Consider the following 12,780-nt stretch of genomic DNA (forward strand, 5'->3'; position numbering starts at 1 on the left):
TGTATTCATTGATACTACATTCATTTTTACTGATTCTGCTTATTTTTGAAAATCTATAATTTTACATCATATTAGACATACATTTCTGAAAAACAGCAGTAAATCTAATGAGTCTTCTCATGTATGCAGAAAGACAGCATGAGCTGTATGTAGTTTACGAACATTTCTAACAAACTCATTATGACAATGGCATTCATTGAAGACAATACTCTACGCATCCAAAATCAAAAGAAGTTTGATTTTAAGCTTCAATTTTTTCTCCCATTCCCTGTTTTTTTATTTACTACAGGAACAGAAAGGGGCCAGGGTCAGTCAGGAATCGTTTGTCAAGAATGTTGTCATTTGTCTTGGATAGTCCATCTGATTAAAAAAATGTAATGAAGAATTATTGTTGAACATATTGATGTAAATATTCACTTGCCTTGTTGAGTGCACTTGAAGTCCCAGAAGATAGTTTCAACAAAATTAGATCTTATATCAATTCAAGCTCAAGTAATTTTCAATATTTTTTAGAATGTACGTGAACTAGTCATGCACGCAAAACAAATGGTATGGACATCAAATGTGAGGGTCGATTCCTTAAATCCTCTGCATGTCTTCCAGGGTGTCCATCCAACCGGGAAAACCGGGAAATCCGGGAAAACACCGGGAATTCGGATTTACCGGTTATTTAAACTTATAATGTTACTTGGAATCAATCAATTTTATAACACATACATCATTATATTATCTTGCTTACAACTTTCATATTATTCTTTTTTCTCACTCACAATTTGTTCGTGCCCGGATCAAGCGGTGATTTTGTCGTTGTTCCTACTACGATAGCTAAATTTATAGAATTTAATATGGTTTCATTGGAATGCATATGGTGTCATTGCTTGAATTCTTTTGCTACAGTTTTCCAAGTGAAGTAGTTCTAGTATAAAGGTTGAGCGAGACATATCCTGTTACGAAGCTACTTCAAGATAGAGAAGCAGATTTATGCCGTCTCAGACTCCTTGCAAACTCCGATCATACTTGGTATGCAATTGTTCGACGCCGGACATAGAGATAAATTAACCAGATACCAAGATTAGGACATCTTTGAATACCGAGGTTGGCCTGTAAAACATAAAGATCTGAATTCATACCTCTCACTCCAAAATAATGAGTTCAAATCTAACCAGGATAAATCACAAATGATCCGAGAGTGTGAAAATTACTATAAATAAAAAAATACTTTTGCTAAGCATTCTCCAATCATCCTCTTGGAATCCTGTAAAGATTCTTTTAAGATTATTTAAAAAATCATTATTGGAATTTCCTCTTCTCAATTCCAATCCCCAATTGCAAATAACATGATTTGACCTTACTACATCTTACATACTGTATTCTTTAGGGTGAACAGTTAAGCGAAATAATAATCTATGCTTCAAGTAAGGATTTGGGTTTTATCATGCGATAAAAGTTATGACGGTACTTGGGATATTTTACCATATTTAACTGTTTCAATTAAACTGGAAAACTAGGTTAGACAACTGAAAAAAAACCCGGAAAAACAGGTTTTTAAATTCTTAAATAGAATGGCCAGAGTGAATTTATTTCAAGTCCGTTATCTTCAAGAAAAAATAGGATATACATTTTTTTTCCATTGTCTATGGTTTTGAAAAAAAAAATAAACTCTGGTTCCGATATCTCTTCGTCATCTTGAAAGTTTTCCAAACCTAATATGTTGTAAAATGGTCTAGGAAACTTTCCAAGCGGTAGAGATTTTTTCAAAGACCTGAATTTTGATAAATCTTTGAAGGGCGGAAGCTTTAGTATAGGCAAAAATCGAAAAATCATGTAGGGGAAATGACGGCTTCGGCATGACAGACTATTTTCGGCAACCCAAATTGAAACATTATTTTCACTGGATTTTCTTACGAAAACGCTTCGCTGAATGCATGCAAACGATTCATTATGCTTTCAGCTTCAATTTGACTATTTTTTACCACTAAGAAAGAGCAGGGTTTCCTGAAATGAAACACACGCACTACAAATTGTAGCTGATTTCGAGTTGCCGATAATAGAACAGCTGATTTACATGCAGTTCAAATGGAACGGTTGCCGAAGAAAAACTGGTTGCCGACAATACTCGCTCTCACTAGAGAAGATTGGAGCTTTGTAAAAGCGTTTCAAAACAGTTTTTGACAATTCTTTCGACTGAAATTGTTAGAGCAGCTGGCAGCAAAAGGTTGTTAATAAACCAATACTGCATATGTGTGCGTTCCATAGAGAAAAAGGCTATAGATTCCGTAAATTCCCCTAGTAAAATCGTCTTTTTTTCAGAAATTCTTTTCCAAGCTCATAAAATTGTATTTCCTACAAGTCCGGAATCAGCAAATTTCCAATCCCAGATGTTAGATAAATTCTATGTTTAAAATCATGAAATATTTTTATATTTTAGAATCATTAAATGTTTCTCGGACTGTGAACTTACATTCTAACATATCGTAAATTATTCTACGTTTTCTTAATTTGTTTGAATTAAAGATAACGAATTACTAAGTACCATACACCATAGTATTACAACTTTTTTGAAGATCGAGATTTTTCGAGAAAATTTTCCTCGTTCCAAAATAATGATAATTATTGATACGATCCAGAACACTTGTCTAGGTTCCAGGGATATGAAAGTTTGTCTATGTTTGAATTTTTACAGAAGTTTCTATATTCGAGATCTTTAAAATTGCTTGCCTTAAAATTGACGAATTTGTCCAAGACGTTGAACATTTTTCTCTGCGCCTCATTTTTTTTTTCAATTTCAAGATTTCCTAATAAATTTCTATGTTCAATCTTTCACATCCCGAAATTCAACCAATTCGCGATCTGAATCTAAATTCAACTTATTCAACGGTTGGTTTCAAAAAATCGTGGCAGAAAAATGATTACTGTGTGAGGAAATGGAGGTTACAAATTAACCTATTGATTATCCAATTCATTCTGATTTTACGAAAACAAATTTATGAGACCCTTCAACCAATTGTTTTATTTTTTTAAAAAAGTTTGTGAAATGCTCTTGATGGTTTAAGAATTTATAATATTTGTCACAGCGGATCGCATTCAACGACAGATTAGATTCATATCTTTAATATCTTTCCGATCAATAAATGTCACTCTTGGTAACTTTTTAATTGTTTTAAAGTCACTATTTGGTGACTTTTTCCGTTATTGTAGTCAATACTATTTTATAACCCACTACCAGCCCTCTGCTGAATAAATTTTATCATTATCTCTAAAGGGTTTTTTGAACGCCTTTTTTGTTTAAGGTAGAGTTTTTTTTTTAATAACCGGGAAAAAACCGGGAATTGAAAAATGGAATTTGAATGGACACCCTGGTCTTCTTACAACAAATATAATGGCAGTCATTACAATGGACTGTAGAGTACAACAGAATGAATATTTTTGTTTTAAATCTTCACGAGATGATTTTCTAGCCACAGTACATTATTCGAAAATTTGGCTAATATTAAAATTATAACATGATTTATAAATTCTTCCGTCAACCACATTACAGAATCTCTTAATGTGGTGAAACATTGTAATAGAATGTCGCATTTCTTGGTTGGGTGTAGATATACGTGTATTCGGAAATTCTATGAACCGTAAAATATATACACCTTCATTAGGAACGCATAGCCATGATTGAAACATTTACGTTAGCCTACACATTTAATCAAATAAAAGTTAATGGTTTGTCAATCTATAGCTGTTGATGTAGATTAAATCGTTAAAAATCAAATTTTTAAAAGTTCATTAAAAATCCCAAGTATGCAAATTCAAATTTACAGTTTATTCATAACATAAAATGAATAAACTATAACCCAAAACCGTGGTATTTAAATCCAGAAAAACGTGTCTCTGCCATGAACTCAGTCTATGGTAAAATCTAATTACAATCACCATCAAAATGGTAAACAAATCAATCATGTGGGTTTTCTCTCCAATCGGTTAAAAGCAACCGGCATTTGTCAGAGGTTCCTACCCACGTTCCGGTCTCTATTGTTTTTCAACAGTTTGTTTCCTTTTGTTAGTCTGACTCCCCGCAAGGAAAGATTTACAGGCGGACACCATCCGGCATACGCAGTCAGTGTAAAACAGTTCATTTAATTAGCCGTAGAGAGTTTAATCATCCATTAATGGGGGACTCTCCTTGCTTCCCTGCCCGTTGGCTATATCGACGACGGCGACGACGACAACAAACAACAACAACAAAAAGACAGTGGCTAACTTTGTGTTTGTCCTTTTTCCTTGTTGCTTATCTTCCTCCACCACGGTTCCGTCCTGCAGCGCGCAGTGTTGCTCAATATGTAATCCCATTAATTCCTTCCAATTAGGATCTTTAGTTAAGCTTATATATTAGAATTGACATTTTAATTTGATTCGATATGGTTTCTTTTTTATTCTTTTATTTTCATGTTTTGCGATAATTTTGGTTGTATTTACCTTTTGCCACCATGTATCCTGATTCCTGATTGTTTGCTGTATCCCGTTGATGCTCGTTTTGAATGCTTTGCTGTATACATTTTTGATTTTGGAACACTGTGGTCACAAAAAACACGTGCACCGTACTGAACAATAGGATCTCAAATTACAGATGACGAAATCCGGAGCGCTGAGGAGAAGTTTGCCGAGTCCCTGCAGCTGGCACAGGTTGGAATGTACAATCTGTTGGAGAATGATGTAAGTGCCTGACGATGACAACATATCGCCGTCTCGTACGGTTTGATCCCTGAGTTGATTTGGGTTCGTTTTTCTTTTCACTACTCCTCCCATGCCCCGCTGCTTGCCGTGGATATCACAGGTGGAGCAGGTTTCACAGCTAGTCACGTTTGCCGAAGGAATGTTGGATTTCCATTCACAGTGCTCCGACATCCTGCGGGTACTCGTCGAAACGTTGAACGAGAAGTAAGTATCTACATTGTTTGGTTGGGGTGGGTGTACTCATTGGTTGGTTTTTGGTGTTCCTTTAATTAGTCCCATCTTTATTTGTTTAAATATATGGTTCGGTTTTTTATCAGTGTGTTTAAATATACATTTAATATTCCTAGTGTACTATTCATATTCCGATGAATTCATGTGTGTACAATCAGTGGTAAACAAATTGTGGCGAATCAATGACTGTGTTCAATGACACAGCTTGAACTTGCTCGCAACCTGTTAACCTACTCTGAATAGAGTCGGTGTATAAGAGTCATTTCAAGAGAAAAAAAAAATTGGAAACCCGCATCACGGTTTTCGAAAGATTTCCTTCCCTTTCACTTGGCAACAGAGAACTTTTGCATCAACTTCAAATGACTTCTTGCGAGAAAGAAAAAAATGGCGGCTGTAGTAAATCTTTATACCAGTGATTTTGTCGAATTATCATAACAACAAATATTACAAATTTTCATTACTGATCATTACCAAACGTATCTCATGACAACTTAAAACTCACTGCGTTTTCTTGATCATTTCATCGAATATATTTTATATCTTATTGCAATACCTTTCGTAGAGCTTTCATATGCATCATGACGTTCATTTATTTTGCAAGATGGGAAGCTGATTTGACTCTTGGCGTGACTCTTATACACTGACTCTATCTTCAAACTGCTTGTTTCAATGATCACATTTTTGCAAAAGGGATCATGCAATAATTACGTAAGCACTTTATGTAGGATTTTCAAATCTATCATCCCCACATTTTAAAACTTAATAATGTTTAACAAAACCACTCCTCCTCCTTTGTAATCGAATATTTGAATGGTCTGTATATGACTTGTAGACCCCTCGCTCCCATGTAAGAAAACGAAAGAACAGTGCTTGCGTAATTATTGAACGGCCCCTTATGCAAATTTACAATTAGAGATAGTGGCGATTGTTCTACTTCTTTTCCAAAATCGTTCTTGTCATACGTCAAAATCTCGAGTCAGTTCGAGCTGGTTTCGGAATAAAACTCATGAGTAATTTCTACCTATTCGGAGTCACGTGTTCAAATGTCATCCGCGGATTGGTCACGAATGTGTTGAAGCGTCTATGACAAATAAAAAATTTCGCATTTACAACGAAAATCAGTAGGGGTACTAGGGGTGAAAAGAACACTTTTCGATTGCTTTTTCAAAGAAACGTAGGGTAAATTATGGCTTCAGCACCCATTTACTGTTTTCGGCAATCGAAATTGAAACGTTAATTTCACTGTATTTTCCCATCAAAACTCTTCGCTGAACGTATTCAATCGATTCATTACCCTTTCACCATCAATCTGATTACATTTTTACGACTGAGCAGTCCTGTTATGCCAGATTTTTCTTTAAATGAAATATACACACTACAAAATACGACTGATTTCAAGTTGCCGATAATAGAACAGCTGGTTAACACGCAATTCAAATGGAAAGGGTGCCGAAGAAAAAGAAACTGCCGACAATAGTCACACTCACCTGAGAAGTTTGGAGCGTTGTAAAAACGTGTTCAACCCGTTTTGATCAATTCTGTCGATTGGAATTGATAGAACAACAAGCAGCAGATAAATGTCAATAAACTAACCCGTCATGTATGTGTGTGACGCTGAGAAATTGCTAATAAAATTCCGGACGCTGCTTAGATTGACGAGAATACGTAAATTCCCTTATCTGCTTTTGTAAACAAAGCATTTCATCGTCAGTTGGCGTAACTGGTAGCTCGCTAACGCATACTAACACTACCATCAGACAGGGGAATTTTTTTTTCAGAACACAAGGAGTTCCAGATTACTTCCTTGGAGGACGCCGGAAACGTTCGTGAACACTTCAGAACGAGAAGCTCCAATCTTAACGCAAAGCGGTAAGGTAAGATTTGAACCACGAGATGAAGGATCCAGACAGTTTCCAGTTTCTCAAGCTTACTCAAAAGAATGTTGAGGTCTACTCGGTCAAATGCAGCCTTGAGATCAGTGTAAACAGCGTCGATTTGTTCGCCAGAGTCCATGGTCCGAACGCAGAGCGACACGAATTCAGTTAAATTGGTTGTAACTGACCGTTTTGGGTAGAGCGTCTCATTGATGATGATCTCGAATACTTTGGAGCAACAACATAATGATGTGATGCCTCTGTTATTCTGGACATTCCTTTTATCGCCGGGGAACATATACGAACATTTCCATGCCTCAGGAATGTTACTCTCCTGTAGTGACAGATTAAATAGCTTCACCAAGGAAGTGAGCAAAGACTTCGAACACAGCTTCAGAACGGACCCAGGAATGCCGTCTGGCCCGGCAGCAAACGAGAGTTTCAACCTTTGAAGAGCTAGATTGACGGTATGTTCACTGATGTGAAACGGACGGAGCTCAAATGCATCTGTCGGAGAATCGTTTATAGCGATCGTGACTTGGTTTAGTGAGGCCGAAGGTTCATTGAACGAACTCATGAAATGTTGAGCAAAAAGGCGGCATTTCTCCGGTTCAAATTCAGCGGTTTGCTCACCGAGATGAACTGACAATGGCAAACCCACTTCGTTCTTTTATGAGTTTACAAACGACCAGAAACGCTCAGGATTTCTGCGAAGAGATGATTGCATACGGAAGACATAGCATCGATTTAGCCATGTTAATTTGATTGAAATATTCAACGGCATCGTCAACACATCCAGCTGATTCTTATGTTCGCCAGTCGATGCCGGAAATAGCAGCACTAATCGCAGCATAGTCGGCTCGACGGAAATCCAGTGTACGGTTATTTTCAGAGCAATCCTCAAAAACGATTTGCGCTGGGAGTTTCATCAGGACGTCTAAAGTAGAGTGGGGTGCTTCAAAGGTTCTATGGCTTCCGAAACGTCAGAGTCGCAGAGTCGCAGAGTCAGAGTTGCAGCTTCGTTAGAAAGAACAAGGTCTAGAAAGCGAGCATTCCCATTGATCTGCGTGAGGCCATGTAAAGCGAAACCTTCGATAAGCGTCGAACTAGCAGTCGATGGAACCAATTGAGGCTCAACCTGGTAAGACCCATCGTCCGACTTACTCCATCAGAGTCGAGGCTGGTTATAATCTTCGAACTGCAGAGCATAGTCATTGTATTCCAAATTGGAAGCAATAGTACCGATAGAGTTCACATTGTCCTGAATACTAATGACATCGTTGCGGCGGTCAGGAGGGCAATAGATCACGCCTACAATAATAACTCGACTTGGCGTTGGGATTCTAATCCACAGCTGCTCTAAAGCATCCGAAACAGGTGTCGGATCGATTAGGACACCTCCACCACGGGTGTTTGCACTGTTGGAGGCATTAAGGTCTGTACGATACACCGAAAAGGCATTCCCGAACAGCTGAGCACTGTATAAACGGTCATCGAGCCATGTCTCCGTCAATACGCACTCATTAGTAGATAAAAAGAGCGAATCCACCTTGGTCCGTAGTCCTCGAACATTCTGGTACCAGAGGCGCAGGAGATGAGCTACATTTACCGCGCTAACTGCAACAGATGCGTTGTCGGTCGATGGAGGTGAAGAGCTGCATACAATACCACTGGAATTCGAACAGACATCAGGAAGAGGCAATCCTACATTAACGTGGTACTTGCCTACTAAAGCAGGTTGGAAGCCCTTCTCTCTACTGCAACAACGGGTCCGGGAGGACTGTGAAGGACCGTGTCGGAGAGATCGAGGGCTTTCAAAGTGCTGTCTACGACGAGTTCCGGGAATCCAATGTTTGAAGCATCTTCAGCGTGTTCAGAATGAAGTACAATGTGACAGGTACAGTGTGCAGTGACAGAACAAGTAGTCCAACTGTGGGGCGAAACATTTTCAGTGTAGGGAACACACTTTATTACATTATTACATTGATACTTGTCTTGATGAGCAAGCCTCTTCTCGGACTGAATTGACGAAGAAACGGAGTTTCACTTTCAACTGCTAGATCAGGATGACTGCAACTACAATACTACACGAACCAGCGCGGCAGAGTTCAGTGGAATAGGGACCAGCGTGATAGTTTCTGAAATGTGTTCTAGTGCAACCAGAGCAACCACTACTGGTAAGGGGAATATCATCAGGAGATATGTTGCTGAGCGACTTTTGCGAGTGCTTGCCTAGTAGTGAAGTCTGGAAGACCCTTTTCACAATCCCACACAGGGCCGGGAAGACTTCCATGGTGGACGGAGCAGGATCTTCCATATTACGGTCTACGATGCATCCCGGAAGAGAAGAAACAGCGATAGGTAATCTTAAGGAGTATCTGGATCCGACCCATTCGATGGCTCTGGAGATGCGGGCGCCTGCGCGTTTTTTGCACGATTGTCTACGAATTTCCCGAACAGGATTCTTTCCGGCAACATGAGTTTAGGTCTGCGCCATTTTGCACTAATGGAATCACTTTCACAGCATCATTACAATCCAAAGCTTCTTTTGCGAGCATGGAAACGGTATCAGCTTTCATGGACGGATGGAAATGAGAGAGGTAGATCCAGAATACATCTTTGGACGTGGGTGGAGCAACGATGATGCCATCACCTTCCAGAGATCTTGTACCTCAAATAAGTGGTTTCGCCGATTTGCTCCACTCGTTGCTCCTTGACTGGGACTTGTTACTGCTGTTTTCAATGAAAGACCTGTGTGCTGAATTGATTACTATAATGATAAATAAGCACTCAAAATTGTTAAGTGTTCTTTTTACCCACTACATATGGGCTTTCTCGTGACGCAAGTATAAAACATATCATGATGATGATTGTCCCAGCACTTACCCCTACAAATGATTGAGCTAGACGATTTATCTTTAAGATAATTAAGTAACTTACCTAGATTAGCAAACAAAAATGAACTGGTTACTATTACAGATATAAATTCCCTCAACGCTTCACAGCGATAAAAATTGGCCACGGAATTCTGCTTCATGTGCCGGTTCGGATGTTTACTGGCTTTGTACGACTTGTACACTTCCTTGTATAGGATGTTCCGCATCGTTTGAAAGTTGGCGTTGTACCGTCTGGCCACATCTCGGATCGAAAGCGGGGTTGGCTTTAACGCATCTCAACACCTTGTTACGCAGCTGACGATCCCTGGTACCAGTTTTTTCGTAGGTCCGCTGATTCATTTCCACACTCAGGGTTTCTTTGTAGGTTTCGAGGACTCGACAAACTGTTGTTTTCGGCATCTTCAGCACTTTAGCCAGCTTAGAATCGGACCACTCCGGATTTGCCAGGTGTTTGTGCACAATATTTTTTCTTCTTTCGAGTTCCATTTGACGTTATTTCTGAACGCAATCGACTACTTTGATCAAACTTGCACCAGTTGTTCTCTATAGAAGTGTAAATAGACCACTGTCAAAGATTTTCGATTCCGAATACTAGCGGCGTGCTAGCGGAGCGCGAGGGGCATACCAATTTACTTTTAGCCTTTGAACATATAAATTAAAATAAATATTTACAGTAATAAGTGATCCCCAGCTTAAGGTGTTTCGCTGAGAGATCCTTATTTTTGCTACCACTTCGAAACTTTAAGTGCACAAATATCAGCTTCCACGACACGTACTACAATGAAACTGTTACTCCACGTTTGCTGCGCTGCAGCATACATGCAGTAGCAATTTCAGGTTTTTCCGAGCAATTTCCGAGGTTTGTGTAATTGAAAATTCGAGGTGGGAGTGCATTTATAGCCTACGTGGCGGTCATTTGAAGACTCTACAAGGAATCACCTTAAGGTAGGCATCTTATGTACTGGTTAAGCAAGAACATTGACAGGCAATTACTTTTTTTGAGAAGATTTCATGCCCTAAGTAAGCATACTCATCATTTAGCATAAGAAATCATGACATATCATGATGTCATGGTGTGGAGAAAATGTGGCTTTCATAGACTGACAAAATGAACACGGAACACCCATAAATTAGGTAGCATGTTTTTGACTATTGTAGACCCCCACTCCCCGCTCGTAACTTTTTTTTGCTATACCTACATCACCTAGATCACAACTTCTGAAACTCCCCTCTTCCCCTCAAATGCTACATCATTTGTGGATGGACTATTACTTATACATCTAGACTACTAGATTACAATCCAAATTTATCGTTTTTTCCTGATTGGGGCGCAGCCTAGGAAGCAATCATTGTGTATAAAATTTATAAAAAAATGTGGATCTTAGAATGTGAATCAGCGGTTCTCAATCTTTTGTCGATGGTGGTGACTAGAGAGGGTCTAGTATAAGAGAGGAGTGGATTCAAAACAAACTGCCTTGGCAACCTATGCCTGGGTGGTTTCTAACAACACTGCCAATGCAATCAAGATAGAAGCTGCTCAATTAGCTCTGGCTTTGACAGTTCGTTTGGCTCAAAACCAGCCAGTTCGCTTCTCTCTTATACTAGACCCTCTCTAGTGGTGACCCTCTTTGAGAAATTCGACCCATCAATATTGAATACACCTAAATGACCTTTCAACACTCCAAAATGGATTTAAAACAACAACGAAAAAAGTTTGCATGATTTCTTGATTTTAAAATGGTACTGGAATGGCTTGAACACTCCAAAAATATTCCGAACATGTTAAAATAACTGAAAACAACCAAATTGCGCTAAAACACCAAATCAATCCAATATCGGTCCTAAATGTGCGGAAATTTTGTGCACACTCATGAGCCCAAGAGTCATCGGTATGACTTGTATCAAATCAATTACGGGTCAACTTTGAACGCGTAAAAGAGCTTAACATGCTTTTAATCGCGAGTAAATTACTTTTCAAAACGCGAAAAAAAATTCAGTTGTTTATGTTTTTTTGTTTTCAAAGTTTTAATCTTCCTATTGCATTGGGGTTATTTTAGCCTGGAAAAACTGTGAAAATTTTTCGTAATGGGCAGTTCCTTGTAACTTCACATAGTAGTAAAATTTACATTCATTTGCTGGTTTATGTTTCAACATTTCGGTTAACATTGCAATTGGTTAGCCTTTGGCTCTTCATCTTTTTTCTACTTAATTGTTTATTCTAATATGATGATTGCGTTTAGCGCTAATTTACAGTATACTCTTTTAAGGGCTTGTTTTCGTTTGAATTTAAAAAAAATGATAACCTACCTACTTGAGCACAGGAACCTACCTAACTACTTGAACTAGGTTTGCCAAATCACGAATGATCTGGTGGTTTGATCGCAGACAGGTGGCTCTGAACCTTTCCAGCGTGGACGTCTTTCGCTTCTCGAGTGTTTGAAGACCGGCCAGGTGGTGAATCTCAGAATTACGAGTTCGCGGTGGACTGTTAATGATCATTCTGACGATCTTGTTTCGGATCCTTTGAAGCTTTAAGTGGTGGCACTTAGCACAACTCTCCCAGATTGGCATACCATACTGAATAGCCGGCAGAATGATCTGCTTGTGGACAGCAAGCTTGTTTTTGAGGGACAGGGTGGACTTCCTGTTTATCAGAGGGTAGAGCGACCTGATGAAGATGTTACACTTGGTGGATGTCTTGTCCACATGGGATCGGAATAGTAATTTGCTATCGAGGGTGAGACCAAGTACTTCATTCGACCATTCAATGGGAGTGCTATCAAGATGGACCTTGACGTTAGCAGTCGGAACAAGCCGAGGTGAATTCGACTGTGGAAAGAGAATGGTTTGTGTTTTAGCTGCATTGATTCAAATCTTCCTGCTCTTGAAATAGTCGGACAGAACATCCAGGGCTGATTGTAGTTCACTCGCCAGAGCACGGATCACTCGACCCTTATAGATGATGGAGCTGTCATCTGCGAACATTGACAGGATACCACGGCAGGGGAGGAACATCTGATGTGAAAATGTTGAATAGGATATGCCCAAGCAGG

The 12,780-nt window shown here is 39.1% G+C and overlaps 1 protein-coding gene across 7 annotated transcripts in view; it reads left to right on the plus strand.

Annotated features, from left to right (window-relative positions):
* Positions 1-12,780, plus strand: part of EndoA (endophilin-A) — a 138,622-nt gene that overhangs the window by 86,943 nt on the left and 38,899 nt on the right. For 5 of the 7 annotated variants that reach the window (XM_065221927.1, XM_065221926.1, XM_065221924.1 and 2 more), the window contains 2 exons: positions 4,604-4,704; positions 4,826-4,929. In XM_065221927.1, the coding sequence (XP_065077999.1) occupies positions 4,604-4,704; positions 4,826-4,929 (205 nt within the window). The remainder of the gene's footprint in view (positions 1-4,603; positions 4,705-4,825; positions 4,930-12,780) is intronic. The other 2 variants (XM_065221925.1, XM_065221929.1) reach the window with 1 other exon arrangement.

The sequence above is a fragment of the Ochlerotatus camptorhynchus genome, unplaced genomic scaffold (genome assembly GCF_037179485.1).
Source record: "Ochlerotatus camptorhynchus isolate MF236.1 unplaced genomic scaffold, CSIRO-AGI_Acam_v1.1 ptg000150l, whole genome shotgun sequence".
NCBI classification, from domain to species: Eukaryota; Metazoa; Arthropoda; class Insecta; order Diptera; family Culicidae; genus Ochlerotatus; species Ochlerotatus camptorhynchus.